The 15,816-nt window shown below is 45.6% G+C and overlaps 1 protein-coding gene across 7 annotated transcripts in view; it reads left to right on the top strand.

Moving 5' to 3' along the window:
- LOC147029437 (diacylglycerol kinase beta-like) overlaps positions 1-15,816 on the top strand; it is a 351,555-nt gene that overhangs the window by 85,306 nt on the left and 250,433 nt on the right. For 5 of the 7 annotated variants that reach the window (XM_085872493.1, XM_085872491.1, XM_085872490.1 and 2 more), the window contains one exon: positions 6,673-7,017. The exons of 1 other annotated variant lie outside the window; for it this stretch is intronic. Coding sequence is in view for 5 of the 6 variants with exons in the window: in XM_085872491.1 (XP_085728617.1) it covers positions 6,951-7,017 (67 nt within the window). In the remaining variant the exon portion in view is untranslated. Of the gene's footprint in view, positions 1-2,829; positions 2,960-6,672; positions 7,018-15,816 lie in introns of those variants that run through there. One more of the 7 variants, XM_085872489.1, reaches the window with a different exon arrangement.

Genomic DNA, 15,816 nt, shown 5'->3' with positions numbered 1-15,816 from the left:
GCCGCAAATGTGGCGGCGGTGCCCCGACTCCGCGCTCCTTCGCGGGTTTCGTTGGCACTGCTTGGAGTGGGGTGGGAACGGGGCCCCCTTTTCGCACTATCTCAGCGCGGGGGGGGGGGGGTAAAAGGGGGGAATTGTTGATGCTCTGGGGAAAGAGGATAGCTGGCTTGCTTGGGTCCCGCGACGAGCGACTCCACTGCGACCTCATCGCCGACCTGGCTTCCCCTCTCTGCAGCTCCCCGACAGACTCCGAACCCCGACAGACTCCGAACCCCGACAGACTCCGAACCCCGACAGACTCCGACCTCCGACAGACTGACTCTCCTCCAGACCCGACTTGACTGCTGCTGCCACACTCTGCCGCTGCCACACTTCTCCAACTCGCCTTGACTCTTCTCCAACTCCCTTGACCGAAAAACTGACTGAATTCGCCCCGCGCTCGGCGCTTTATAGTGGTGTAGGAGATCCCATATGCAAATTTCTGGATCAGAACGAGCTCAGGGGTGGAGCCACGCTTGCCCATTGGACGGAGAAAAAGGGGCGTGAATCTCCCCTGATCCTTGAATTTGCATATATCGATTCTACTCCGACGCGCCTGGAGGCGGGGCCAAACCTCCCGGCGCTTGCTGATTGGACGGATCAGAAGTGGGCGTGTATCATTCCTGATCCGACTTCTCCTCGGAAAGGCCGCACTTTGTACCCACGGCTCGGCGCGCGCCCTGTACGAGTCCAGGACAGCCTGATGCTCGGTGCCCACAAGCGGTGCGGGAATGGCCGCAGAAGGAGAGGCGAAGGTGGTGGAGGGTCTAAAGTGGCGGTCCCTTGTCACGGTGACGTTTGGAATGGCGGTGATGCGATGTTTGCGGGAGCGAGTTGTGAAGGTGAAGGTCGTGGCTGTTGGCATTGTTGTTGTTCTGAAGCGGCATTGCGGTTGGTGGTTGTTGTGTGATGGCGGTTGAAACGTGGTTGGTTCAAAATAAAGATAGAACAGAAAAACGGCTATCTTAAAGGGTCGCAGCCCGAATGAATCACATTTATTCCCTCTAAACAACGGGTTTGGGGCTAACTACACATGTACTTACAGAGATATCTCACCTACGGGACCTGAATGGTGGTTTGCGAATTTCCTCAACCGCAACAATATGATCTCCGGATGTCAGATGGATCCGTTGCATTCTTGTTTATTTTTGCAGCTTCTCGTAGAAATTTTAAACAATGTCCATTTATTGCATAGAAATGTCCATTTGCCCAATTTTTTTTAAAGGAATCTTGCTTCTCCTTCCTGTTTGACACGTACTACTCTGTTTTCGTGTTCTCGAGTGTCTTCGCCCCTTTGACCAGGTGATGTGCACCATTGTGGTGTTCGATCCACCGCAAGCCTCAACATGCCTGTTTAAACAAATTTATTAAATATAATCATGTATTAAACATTGTTCATGGCCATATAGAGTAGACCCAAATGTTTAATGGCAAGAGTGAAACGAGAGCTCAGGTGAGTAATGATTAATTATTTATCCCAACAATGACTCATTTGATAATGTGCACATGATGACACGTCGGACATTATTTTAAACATCACCTTTAGATGCAGATATGCGATGTTTGTAAAACAGGATGTGAAGGAGCTGTTTTGCTTACTTCCATATGCCTGTCCCAAAAGACTGTTCTTCGAAACCACTAAATTGTCGATGTTTAAAATTCGTGCTCACTCTGTGTGTATTGATCGAGAATAACCGTCTGTACATCGATCAATTCCACCCTTGGACCCCTTACACACACATTTATAACCGTTGAGAAAACTCATGCGCTTTGCCATTTTTAGATCCTCCTGGAGGATCTCTAAGTCTTACTCACGTTGTTGTTGTTCTTCGTCTTCTTCTTGTGGACTTTTTTGTTTCACAGCCGACAGTTTTCATCGAAACTTCCTGAAACTTGGCATATATATGTACAAATACCCTGCACAGACAGTAACCATCTCCGATTTTGAAAATTCCTCCGAGAGAAAAAAAAAGTTATGACGTCAAAATATCTCCGCTAATGGAAATCGCCTAAAACATTATCTCCGAAACTAGGCAAGCTTTTTGAATTCTGTTTGCGGGAATCGAACAGGGCATTATCAGAGATGAATTACCGCATATATGATATATCACTATGACGTCATATCACTTTTTATGACGTCATTCCTATTTTTTGACATTTTTTGTTTCACAACCCAGAGTTTTCATCGGATCTTCGTTTACCTGTGTAATTTATCGCAAACCTGATACATCACAAAGATGTCATATTCGTTTTTATGACGTCATCATTAAGAGGACAAGGATCTGAGCTCATTTGAGCTTGTTTTTCACAATCACTGCTTACAACAAACTTTTTACATCTTGACGTTCTTTAATTAATTATTTTTTTAATGTAGTAGGAGAAGCTTGTACTTTTTTTTCACATCTAGGACAAGAACATCTGTGTACTTGTACGTAAATTAGGGCTTACATGTTCATCAGGTTAAAGGACAAATGAATCTCGTTTACGGGATTTGAATCGAGGGTTCCCTGCGTCATTTACTGTATATTCAGATGGGATCGCCAAACAAACCATTTTTGGCCTGTAACAAGCCTTAAAACGTACAAGTTGCCACTTTTTGATAAAATGATTGAGATTTTCCTTGCCCTGAAACTCCAAAGCAAAAGAAAAATGACAGGTGCACTGATCGATGTTCCATCCCTCGCATGTACTTTAGGGCTGCTATGGCGGTGCAAGCCGGAATCCCAGGCCCTGACGTCTGTTTCCGAAGAATTTCCCTTCTTTGTCGGTGCTCTGCTTGGGCCAGACGTCTCTCTTGGGGCTCGAGAGCTAAATTTAGCTCACATTATGGGGGAGCGGGATGCATGCTATTGCCGTCACGGGTTGTGTGATTCGGCATTGCTGGCCTCCCACGTTTAACAGCTAAAAACGTGCTTCGCCTGTAAGTTGCTGAGCATTTCCATTGCATTCGTTTTTGTGCCTTATTTGCTGCATTCTCTGTTTCGTTACCCGCACTCACGAAGCAAAACCCTGGTTAAGCAATTGGTTCTCTTCTGTCCGTCTGTCTGTCTGTCTACAACCATCTTTTTATGATCGAGGAACAACTTGATTTAAATTGAATGTTATATATATATATATATATATATATATATATATATATATATATATATATATATATATATATATATATATATATATATATATTGTTATATATATATATATATTGTTATATATATATATATATTGTTATATACTAAATTTGTTATTTAATTTCAGTTGAATTATATACTCGAACACTGCATGAGTTAAGTTGTTCTATGAACTTCAATTTACTTTGCGGCTGACTGCCTTATCGCCAACAGAGTAACCGTTACATTACACACTTTCACATGATGTATTTTTGGGACATTATACCGTTGCTATGGCATCAGAGGTGCAGTATTGTAGAGTTTGTCATGCTTTCTTTTAGGTTTGAATTTTTTTTTAATTGTTTTGCTCTGTTGCTTTGTGGTGTTAATCGTAGTCTTCATCCATTCGTACGGGAGTTGAAGTTCTTTTTCTACCTTTTATCTTCTGACTCTTTGCACACAGCTGATGCCTCGTGGGAATGCCTGAGGTCATTTAGAGTCTCTTGTAATGGGGACTTGTTAAAGGACATTGGCTCAGGAGAGTATTTTGAGGTTTCTTTCCTTTTAAAGAACGTTTGATTACGTTGAAACGATGCCATGTTCACATCTTAATTCTGAAAATGAGAATGACACAAGTTAAGTTTTGGCGTATCCAGCCGGGAGAGGAAGGCGATGAGAAAACCGTCGGTCTGCTGATAAAATAATTCATATTACTGAGCTGGCGTGTTGATCCTGAGACCATCAGAATAATCGCCTTCACCCTGTGATCAACATACATTCTTTGATTAAATTGAGAGATTTGGTGAGCCACATGGTTGGTTGTTGGTCGTTCTTGCCGTCCGTAGGCAGCAGCAGGGTTGAGGAACACCAACAGCAGGGTTGAGGGACAAAACAGAAGGAGACTTGGACACGTAGAGGGATGTGGGGAATAATGAGGGTCAGGGAAGGACACAGGGGGTGGGCAAGATGTATACAGACGTGAACTCTCAGGAAGGAAAACAAAGAAACTTGGAAATAGGTGGGCATGGAGAGGGTTAACCGGGGGATAAAAATATCACAGTTTTGGATTGGGGACAATCTGAGATGGTCGTGAAGAACTGTCTTGAAGACCTGGAGGGAAGAATGAGATTCAAGAGGATGCGGAAGTTGATTCCACAGGTGGGGAAAAAGAGGAATGAATGAATGAGTGGAGGTGAGCTCTGATTTGGGATTTTGGGAGTGTAACCAAAAGGGGGTTGATGGTAGATCACCTGAAACCTGATGGGGGAGGTGGGTACAGAATATGGAGAAAGCAGAGAGTGCAAAACCAGAAGGGAGACGGTAAAAGACAGAGAGCATCGACCTGTCTGCTTGTTAAGTGATCGGCCCATCGACTCAACTTCATTGTGGGAGGTTCCAATGATCTTGAAAGCCTTGGTTTCCATGGCATCAAGCTGAGCAAAGTGTGAGGCAGGGGTGCCAGCCCAGAGGGGAGAGCAGTATTCCATCAAGCTGCAGATGAAAGCCTTTTAGGTGGATAAGAGTTCAGGTGTACCAAGAAAGGACTTTCTACGACGGTGGATGACCATTCAGCGACATGCTTTGGAAGCCAATTTTGAAATGTGGTTTGTCCAAGAAAGATCATTTCTGATAGTGAGACCCAGGAGTTTGAGTGACTATGAACTTCCTCAAGAAGATTGTTCAGAAAGTAAATGGAGGGGTTTGCCAGACAGTCCTTTTGGACAGATAGAGAGAGAGAGAGGTGTGAGATTTGTCAGGTCTGGACAATTGAATATGTATGAGGAGCATTCAAGAGTCAGTTTATTGGATAAGGTTGCAAATCTGGACGGGTCGCCACTCCCATGTAAAACACTCAGCTGAGTGTGCAGGACATTTGAATTTTTCCATGATTCTTACTGTAACTCGCTTACCATAGTATCTTTAACTTCGACCAACTAATGCCGGCAGACAGAACAACCAGTTTAACGTTCTTCCGAGGGACGGCGCGCACACACCCAGGACGCGAATCGCCTGAATGAAAGCATTGATTTGCTTAAATAATGTAAGAATTTTCTCCTGATTTTATTTTGCATTAAAATAAACAATGAATTTGAATGTACATTTCCATCTTTTAATCTACAAGCCTGGTGTTGGCTTGATGCTTCGCGTGGCTGGCTTAGGATCTTCGGATCTTAGGGTCCTGAGTTCAAGCCCAGTTGGCTGCTGAATTTAACACCAGGTGGGTTTGACTCAGCATGTCATCCTTCTGAGGTTAGCCAAATGAATACCAGTGTACTGGTAGAGGAACACAGCATCGGCGGCATAGCCGTGCTTCCAAGAAATGATAGCTACCTGGCAGCCGAGCTGTGGAACAGAACAGAACAGAACTATTGATCTCTCTGAAGTTTCAATGTAGTTCACACGTCTTCTTCTTGTTCTCGCGTCTGGCAGCTTATCTGCCAGGGGAGCTGTCATTTCTTGGAATCGCGACTGTGTCGCTGATGCAGTGCCCCTCCAACCAGTACACACTGGTACTCATTTCGCCGAGCTCGGAAGGATGACAGGCTGAGTCAAAATTGTGACGAGGACAAATTGATTCCATATTGGTGAAGATCCGCAACCGGATTCGATAATTTTTAAACGATTCTCCACTGTTGAGAGATTGGGCGAAAACCATATAGAGCAGAATATCTCAAAACCTTACGGACGGATTTGGACAAAATTTGGTGGATGAGTTGTGTCGGTGACAAGAACAAGCCGATTAGATTTTGGTTCAGGTCCGAATCCAGATCTGGCCTATCGGTGGGATACAGAATGTAAACTGTTCAGCCTGGTGGAGGTATGCGCTCCAATGAGTGCAGTTCTAGTTATATTTGCTGCAGATTGTATTTGGTGTTGCAGTATTGTGCTCAAAATCAAATTAATCACGACGGAGAAGCTCGGATCCTTCAAGATTAGAAAGTGGTTATTTTTAACGTATTGCTTCAGCTCCGGACACGCTCGACCGAAATGTGATCCACCCAGCGAACTACAAGGCAATCTATAATAATGGAAACGACTGTAACGTTGCTACAAGACACCCCATGACAGATGCGTATTGTGCGTCAGGAACACGTTGTCGTGGATATAGATTGTTCTCGTGTGTTCTGCATCCCCATATTTTTGGTGTCATCTTCAAAGTTGCGTGTCATCCTTTGGGCTCTGAAATTACTGAAAGGTGCATCTCCAAGGACCTCAAATGGGATGTAGAAGTACAAATGAGACACACATGTAAGAGTTGACAGGTGCTGTGCTCAGAAAAGTCTGTCTGCTTGTGCTGTGTGCGAGCTGCGTGTTATGAATTGCCAATGAGAGAAAGACTGAGATGGAGAGACATGTACACACAGACACATGAGCTCCTGCTGTTTGACCATCGGATGAGGCAGCATTTTTATGTTGCATTTTTGGGCTCGCTTGCATCGCCCACCACAGGGCTGAGCCCTCCCAATCACATTCATGACCTTGGAACGAACATCTAAATTAATACAACTCCGCACGTCTCTTGCAGGTTCCTTCTGGGCGTGGGAACAACTCCGCGTTGTTGATCCAACGGATCCTTCATCCTCTGTGGGTGAAATTCTCTTCCTGTGGATTATTAAGGAAGAAGATTCTGCAGAGAATGCAAACTTCGCTTGGGTTGCTGCCGTGCTGAGCGATCTCCGATCGATGACGTTCGGGGGAACGGTGGTGAGCAGAGCCCTTCGAGTCGTGCCCTGACGTCGTGCCATTCACATAATCGACGTAGCGAACGGGCAAGGACAGCTGCTCCGTCGAGTAGTCGCAGCCATGAGCCAGGACGCGTGGATCGCACTCAGCCCTGCGGAGTTTTCCCAGCTGCAAACGTATAGCGAATGTGAGTGAGTGCGCACGCACCATGATTGTCGACTTTGCAAACCGAGTACCATCAAAAAAAACAATGGTATGCTCTCACATTGCTCGCACGTTCGAAAAATATGCCTCATATTTTATTTGAATTTGTTTTTCTTCTTTCATGACTCTGTGCTGTGAAAACCACATTCTATACTTTGGATTGTTTTTTGTTGCATGACCCACGTGCTATTTTTTTTTTCTTATGCTGGATAATCGGTGGAGATGCAGGTTCCGCAGCAGAAGGATTCAGATCCGACGAGGTCCTTTAACTTGTTATTTTGGCTGAAAACTTATCACGATTGTGCAGTCACACTTTTAGTTCAGATTTTTTTTTTTCATTTGCAAACTCGACATTCTCCTGCAAAAGACTCTTCAAATCAAGAGTGTTCAAAAGTTGTGGGAACGAGACACAATTGTCCAAGACTCTTCGATGTTTTTCTTTCTCGGTGCACAGGTATATCCAATTAGTCAGAGTAATGTATGTTAACGTATATGCTGCGCACATACATCCATACACACTGGGCTGCCACAACAGCGTAGGCCTTCTCGAACCCAAACCCCAAACCCTATAAACCGTCATCCCAGTGTTTCGCAGGCATCTGGCTCGTCGTGTTTTGTAATGTTCAACTGCATATTAAAGACTAAGTGATATTCGGAAAAGGTGAAGCGGCCACTTTGCAAACATTCCAGTTGTGTGTCTGTTTTATTTCCGAGTTGATTTGTATTTGCCTGAAATTTCTTTCTTTAAAAAATGTTTTATTTTATTTTTACACTTTGACCTCATGCGATTCTGCAAATATAATAATTTGCTCCATGAATTCTTGATGACCTTATTTGTGAGAAAGTGGAATGCTGATGCAGCAATTTCTCCAAAACATCGGACGGTATTTTAGTGATTTTTGCAAAGAAGTGGGATGGGAGTGGGGTTGTGGTTGGGGGATAAGGAGAGTAAAGAGTCTCCATCGTTCTATTTCATCGGTCTGAGACATTGTTATATGTGCCTCAGCCTTTACTCAGAAAACTGTCTTGCAAACAATTTTTTTTTTTTAATTTGCAAATTTAATACTGCAAATTATATTTGTTTCGCAACCAATGACAAAAACGTTTAGCATCAATTTTTGGATAAGCAGGACAGTTAATTGCGTCGACCAAGTCTAATTGGCTGAAAGTAAATTTGCATAAAGTGTATTAATTACACATATGCAAATTGCAACTCCTTTCTCTTTGTTCTGCACTGGTGCCATTTTTAAGCAGTGGTGCAAATTTTGTGTTTTCCAGTACTAGTTTAGACAGATGTCCATTTAATTTGTATTTGCAAGTTGCTTGTTAAATAAATTGATAAATACAAAGCACATATTTGATGATGCCTGGTGTTGGCTTATTGGTTGAGGTGGCTGGCTTGAGATCCTCGGGTCTTGAGTTCAAGCCTCTCTCGACCATTGAATTAACACTAGGTGGGGTTGACTCAGACTGTCATCCTTCCGATGTCGGCAAAATGAGAACCACTGAACTGGGGTAATAACCATTCGGGGTAACCTGCGTCGGAGTGGTAGCCCGTCCAGGACTGTACTCCTCGCCAATGAAACTGCCTCCGCAGCCCTACGCGCCTTGTGGCATGAAAGGAATGATATTATTATTAAATAATTGCTGAGGCAAATGTCAACATGAAAAGGTTATCATCTCTGCAGAAGAAGGTTAAAACAAAAGAAAACGTTATTACAATGTATGTTGCGTTGTTTTATTTTTCTTTACTGCTGATATAGGGGGGTATTTCAAAAGTAATGATGCACTTAACAAAATACTTAAAAAATAATAACTGAACAAATAAAACTTTATGCAAGGTCTAAGGCTCATAATGGTGCTGCCATACACGCACGTACGCACGCACACACACACACACACTGATGAGACAAACGCTTAACAGCTGCTGAGCTTGGGGAAAGTGTCGTCACTTCTCTGGGTACCAGCAATGTCATAACAATGACGCTGCTTTTCTCACCACAATCAGCGAGGCATTTCTTCGGGAGGAATTTCCTCCTCCCCATGGATGTCAACCGATGGGGGATTGTCCTTGCTCTATCCTTTTAAATGCTGAGCATCAAGCAAGGAGGTAGCATGTACCATTTTAAAAGTCTTCGCATGACTCGGCCGAGGTTTGAACCGCCGACTTCCCAGACTCGGAGCAAACATTCTAACTATGACACCACGGAGTGCGATAATGTGTTTGTTTCATGAACTCGAACTTGGAGATGCAGAAAAGTGTGTGAATTGTCAACGACTCCAAAATTTAATTAATCGCAGAAAAAGGAGATCGGGTTTTAGACTGCACCTTCTTTACGGATGAGGCATGGTTGCACACGTCTGGCTATCTGAACAACCGGAACACGAACATTTGGGCCACAGCGCATCTCCATGCAATCTTGGAAAAAAAACATTGCATGATCAGAAAAATCAGTGTTTTGGTGTGCCTTTTCCTGAAGGTGTCTTATTGGAACAATATTTTTGAAGTTACCCTAAATTCCAAACAGTACATTAATGATATACTCCAGAAGCTTTAATTATACACCAACTGAATAGAAGATGGACGATTCCAACAAGACGGTGCATCTGCACACACAGCACACACAGCACATGCAAGCATGCTGTTAATACAGTTTTTGAAGATCACATCATTTCTCGTGGTTTATGGTCACCTCATTCTCCCAACTTAACTCCGTCAGACTTTTGGCTGTGGGGAAAGCTCAAAAACACGATCTTTTTTGTTTAGAGAGTCCAGGCTAGTGGAAGAGCTGGAACACAGAATGGATCAGGAAGCAACATAACAACAGGAAGAGAAGTTGAAGTGCCAACGGCAGAGTCCATCGAAAAAAAGAAAAAAAAGAGAATTGGGGGGGGGGGGGTGGTTTAATGCATGTGTTTGAGACCTGGAGGGAAAAAGAGATTGAAGAGAATGTGGAAGTTGGTTACACAGGTGGGGGGAGGTTGGGAGGAGCAAACAAGTGGAGGTGAACAGTGATTCTGGAGTTTGGGAGTTTTCCAAGGATGGGGTTGCTGGTGGACTGCGTGCATGCTACAGATACCTTGGAGAAGGGACAAAACATGGAGAGAGAGAGAGAGAGAGAGAGAGAGAGAGAGAGAGAGAGAGAGAGAGAGAGAGAGAGAGAGAGAGAGAGAGAGAGAGAGAGAGAGAGAGAGAGAGAGAGAGAGAGAGAGAGAGAGAGGGGAGAGAGAGAGGGGAGAGAGAGAGGGGGAGAGAGAGAGAGGGGAGAGAGAGAGGGGGAGAGAGAGAGAGAGAGAGAGAGAGAGAGAGAGAGAGAGAGAGAGGGGGAGAGAGAGAGGGGGAGAGAGAGAGAGAGAGAGGGGGAGAGAGAGAGGGGAGAGAGAGAGAGGGGGGAGGGGAGAGAGAGAGGGAGAGAGAGAGAGAGAGAGAGAGAGAGAGAGAGAGAGAGAGAGAGGGGGAGAGAGAGAGGGGGAGAGAGAGAGGGGGAGAGAGAGGGAGAGAGAGAGAGAGAGAGAGAGAGAGAGAGAGAGAGAGAGAGAGAGAGAGGGGGAGAAAGAGAGGAGAGAGTGAGAGAGAGGGGAGAGTGAGAGAGAGGGGAGAGTGAGAGGGGAGAGTGAGAGGGGAGAGTGAGAGGGGAGAGAGAGAGAGGGGGGAGAAAGAGAGGGGAGAGAGAGAGAGAGAGAAAGAGAGAGAGAGAGAGAGGGGAGAGAGAGAGAGAGGGAGAGAGAGAGAGGGAGAGAGAGAGAGACAGAGACAGAGACAGAGACAGAGACAGAGACAGAGACCGAGACAGAGACAGAGACAGAGACAGAGACAGAGACCGAGACCGAGACCGAGACCGAGACCGAGACCGAGACAGTCTCAGAAATGTGACAAATGTCATCCGCAAAGATATAAAAGAGGATTTTCCAGATAGTCAGAGAGGTTATTGATGAAGATTAGGAATTGGACTGGGCCAAGAACACTGCCTTGAGGCACTTGACAGGGAGAGCAAACGAAAGGATTCGGTTGAGAGCCGCACAGTTACGAGAGTGGAGGAAGTCAGTCCTCCAAGAGTGGAGTTGGCCTTGGATGCCATCGGCAGAGAGTTTGTGGAGAACAAGGCAGGATGCATGACTGTATCGGAAGCTCAAGATATGTCTTGAGACGGCCCTGATCTCATGCCTGACATTGATGGCCTCCATCCATTGTTGGGAGAGTCGAAGCAGCATGTCAAAGTTCGAGTGACCTGGTCTGAATCTAAATTTATCATCTGAAATGAGGCCATTGGAGAAAAGGAATGATTTTATGTCAACTGTGATCGATACAAGAGCTGAAGGCTTGCGTTTCAGAAGCTTTCCATGACATCGTGTCTAAAAACACGTGTGGATGTGTCCGACAAATGAACGGATCGCACTTTCAGCAGTTTCTATAAATTGACTGCAACTGCTCAATAATTTTCAAAAATCAAATCTTCTGTAACCTCTGATTTGTCTTTATTGAACTTTACAATAAATACCTTTCTCTGAAAGACATATTTTTGCATAAGATGCATTAAGTTTCGACTGCATTGTTTTTCTTTTGAAACTCTATATTTAATATCATTAATGAAGATGCTGAGGCTTTTAGGCAGGTAAAGGCAAAACATTGTGATTTTCACCATGTATTTGGCCTTGGGAGTTTTTTTTTTGTTTTGTTTTTCAGGTTTCCTTGCTTTGAAAAGATTCTGTTTGTAATGTTAGGGCAGAAGAGTTTCAGCCTTTCTGGAATATGCTGATAAATGAGGCAATGTGTTGGCAGTTCGGATGCAATCCACTGACAATTGCCTGCCATTCCCAATTTTTTTTTATTGCTTAACTGTTCGTGCAGCAGCAGTACTTTCTTTCTGCACATTTCTGATCACCGACCAATTTGGACAAAAAGCTCAAGTCTGACATGTTATATCCCATCTATAATTCTCCTTTTATATAGACTAGTGCGGGGCCGTAGGTGCGTGCCCTGACGTGCAGCTTCGTTCCTTCACTCTCGTAAACAACGACTGGATTGGGGCATTGTTTCAATTGGATCAGACCAACCGTATCATAAATGGCCATAACTTGGGAAACACCTGGAAAACAGCTGAAATGGATGAAGAAGAACGATATCAAACCTTGAAAAGGCACATACTCAGGTCCCCAGTGTCAATTGTGACATCATATCAAACGAAGAAGAAGAAGAAGAATTGTGACGTCAGTCGTGCAAAAAAAATAGGATTTGTGATGTCATTCGTGATGTCATAGCACCATTCAAACCTTGGGATTAATTAATATTTTGAACAATTAATTCAAACCTTGAAAAAAACAGCTTTTAATAAATAAATAAACAAGCATTAATTGTGACGTCATTCATGAGACGCCATAGCACCGTGTCTTGTCATTGGTTGACAGATAAATGTGCGGGCCCGTACGTGTGGCTACGGGCCCTAGTGCGGGCCCATAGGTGCGTGCCAGTATGTGCAGCTTCGTTCCTTCACTCTCGTAAACGACGACTGGATTGAGGCATTGTTTCAATTAGATCGGACCAACCGTATCATAAATGGCTATAACTTGGGAAACACCTGGGAAACATACTCAGGTCCCCAGCGTCAATTGTGACGTCATATCAAATGAAGAAGAAGAAGAATTGTGACACCTCCTCTCTCTCGCCCCTCCTCTCTCGCCCCCCTCTCCCTCCCCCCTCTCTCTCCCCCTCTCTCTCCCCCTCTCCCTGCCCCCATCTCTCTCCTCTCTCTCCCCCTCTCTCCCCTCTCTCTCCCCTCTCTCTCCCCTCTCTCTCCCTCTCTCTCTTTCCCCCTCTCTCTTTCCCCCTAGTCTCACCCCTCCTCTCTCCCCCTCCTCTCTCGCCCCTCCTCTATTGCCCCTCTCTCTCGCCCCACTCTCACTCCCCTCTCCCGTCCCCTCTCTCGCCCTCCTCTCTCGCCCCTCTCTCGCACCCTCTTCTCTCCCCTCCTCTCTCTCCCTTCTCTCTCGCCCCTCTCTCGCCCCCTCTTCTCTCCCCTCCTCTCTCTCCCCCCTCTCTATCCCCCTCTCTCGCCCCTCTCTCGTCCCCTCTCTCCCCCTAGTCTCGCCCCTCCTCTCTCGCCCCCTCTCCCATCCCCCTCTCTCGCCCCCTCCTCTCTCCCCTCTCTTGAATTGTGGCGCCCCTCTGTCTCCCTCCTCTCTCCCTCCTCTCTCTTGCCCCTCTCTCTCCCCCTCTCTCCCCCTAGTCTCACCCCTCCTCTCTTCCCCCTTCTCTCCCCCTTCTCTCCCCCTTCTCTCCCCCCTCTCTCTCGCCCCCACTCTCACTCCCCTCTCCCGTCCCCTCTCTCGCCCCCCTCTCTCGCCTCCTCTCTCGCTCCCTCTTCTCTCCCCTCCTCTCTCTCCCTACTCTCTCGCCACCTCTCTCGCCCTCCTCTCTCGCCCCCTCTCTCTCGCCTCCTCTCTCGCTCCCTCTTCTCTCCCATCCTCTCTCTCCCTCCTCTCTCGCTCTCTCTCTCCCCTCTTCTCTCTCTCCCACTCTCGCCCCCTCTCTCGCCCCTCTCTCCCTCCTCGTCTCGCCCCTCCTCTCTCGCCCCCACTCTCACCCCCTCTCACACCCCTCTCCCGTCCCTTCTCTTGCCCCTCCTCTCTCCCCCTCTCTTGAATTGTGACACCCTCTCTTGAATTGTGACACCCCTCTCTCTCCCTCCTCTCTCCCCCTCTCTTCCCCCTCTCTTCCCCCTCTCTTCCCCCTCTCTTCCCCCTCTCTTCCCCCCTCTCTTCCCCCCTCTCCCCCTTCTCTCCCCCTTCTCTCGCTCCTCTCTCCCCCTTCTCTTGAATTGTGACACCCCCTCTCTCCCTCCTCTCTCTTGCCCCCTCTCTCCCTCCCTTCTCTCCCCCCCTTCTCTCCCCCTCCTCTCTTGCCCCTCTCTCTGTAGATATATTCACAAATGTCTACCAAGCACAACAATTAATTCAAACCTTGGGAAAAAACAGCTTTCAAACCCTTGGGAAACACTTGGGAAACAGCTAAACAACGATATCAAACCTTGAAAAGGCACATACTCAGGTCCCCAGCGTCAATTGTGACGTCATACCAAACGAAGAAGAAGATTTGTGACGGCAATCGTGCAAATAAATAATAATTGTGACATCATTTGTGATGTCATAGCACTGTGTCTTGTCATTGGTTGACAGATAAATGGCCGTAACTTGGGAACCGCTTGTCCGATTAATACCAAACCTTGAAAAGGCACATCCGCGAGTCACCAGCAATATTCCTGGCAAGTTTCAATCAGATCGGACCGGTGGTCGTCGAGAAATGGCGATCGCATGCAGACACACAGACATACAGACAGACCGTGACACACATACACACACACAGAGATTGCTGGAATTATAGATAGATGTTTATATGTATATGTATATGTATATTTATATATATATATATATATATATATATATATATATATATATATATATATATATATATATATCCATAATTCTAGCAGTGTGTGTGTGTGTGTGTGTGTGTGTGTGTGTGTGTGTGTGTGTGTGTGTGTGTGTGTGTGTGTGTGTGTGTGTGTGTGTGTGTCACCGCTGTTTCTCGACAACCACTGGTCCGATCTAATTGAAACTTGCCAGGTATATTGCTGGGGACCTGAGGATGTGCCTTTTCAAGGTTTGATATTAATCGAACAAGTGCTTCCCAAGTTATGGCCATTTATTTACCAACCAATGGAAAGACACGTTATTGCGTGGGCGTGGCCGATGGGGAAGGGAACCTCAGCCGCGTTCCCCATTTCAGTTACAACGTACGGGCTTCCGGAGAGTGATGACTTCGTGTATTCTAATAATTTCTCAATTTCTTATGCGCATTTATAGATAAACACAATGGACCAAGTTATGATCGTTTTCATATTAGACGGTGTATAAATTTCGGGAACATCAGAGTGCTGGCATGCTCCGAACCAGGAAGTAAATTTTTTCTCTCTCTTCTCTTCTCTTTTTGTTTTTCCTTGCCATGACATTGCGAAAAGGTAAAATACGTTGGCGCTAATTGAATAATTGGGTATTAAAAATAAATTGCGAATAATCGTAACTGCGAATAATATCGAACTTCCGGGTCACGAACGTCCGGTCACGTGAGAGCGAAGAAACTGCCTGTGTGGTTTCTTTATTTATTTATTATTATTACTATTTTTTTTTAATTTTAATTTTTTTTTTTACGGGCACGTACTAGTATCTATAATTCCAGCAATCTCTGTGTGTGTGTCTGTGTGTGTGTCTGTGTGTGTGTCTGTGACCGCGTCTGTGACCGCTGTTTCTCGATAACCGCTGGTCCGATCTAATTGAAACTTGCCAGGTATATTGCTGGGGACCTGAGGATGTGCCTTTTCAAGGTTTGATATTAATTGGACAAGTGCTTCCCAAGTTATGGCCATTTATTTACCAACCAATGACAGGAACCGTTGCTGCGGCCATTTCTTTTATCAACCAATGACAGGAAGCGTTGCTGCGTAGCCGTGGTCGATGGGGAAGAGAAACTCAGCCGCGTTCGCCATTACAGGTTTCTCCTCTCCTCTCCTCTCCTCTCCTCTCCTCTCCTCTCCTCTCCTCTCCTCTCCTCTCCTCTCCTCTCCTCTCCTCTCCTCTCCTCTCCTCTCCTCTCCTTGTTTTTCCTTGCGAAAAGGCAAAATACATTGTCGCTAATTGAATAATTGGCCATTAAAAGCCTCCGTATTCTTGCCCTGGACAAGGAAACAAAGAAGAAGCGCCGTTTCCTCAGCGATGTTGTTTATGAAGA

Source organism: Eptatretus burgeri, chromosome 3 (genome assembly GCF_056783735.1).
Source record: "Eptatretus burgeri isolate ZD-2024b chromosome 3, Ebu_testis_v1, whole genome shotgun sequence".
Taxonomy (NCBI): Eukaryota; Metazoa; Chordata; class Myxini; order Myxiniformes; family Myxinidae; genus Eptatretus; species Eptatretus burgeri.
This window is presented reverse-complemented; position numbering and strand designations above follow the sequence as displayed.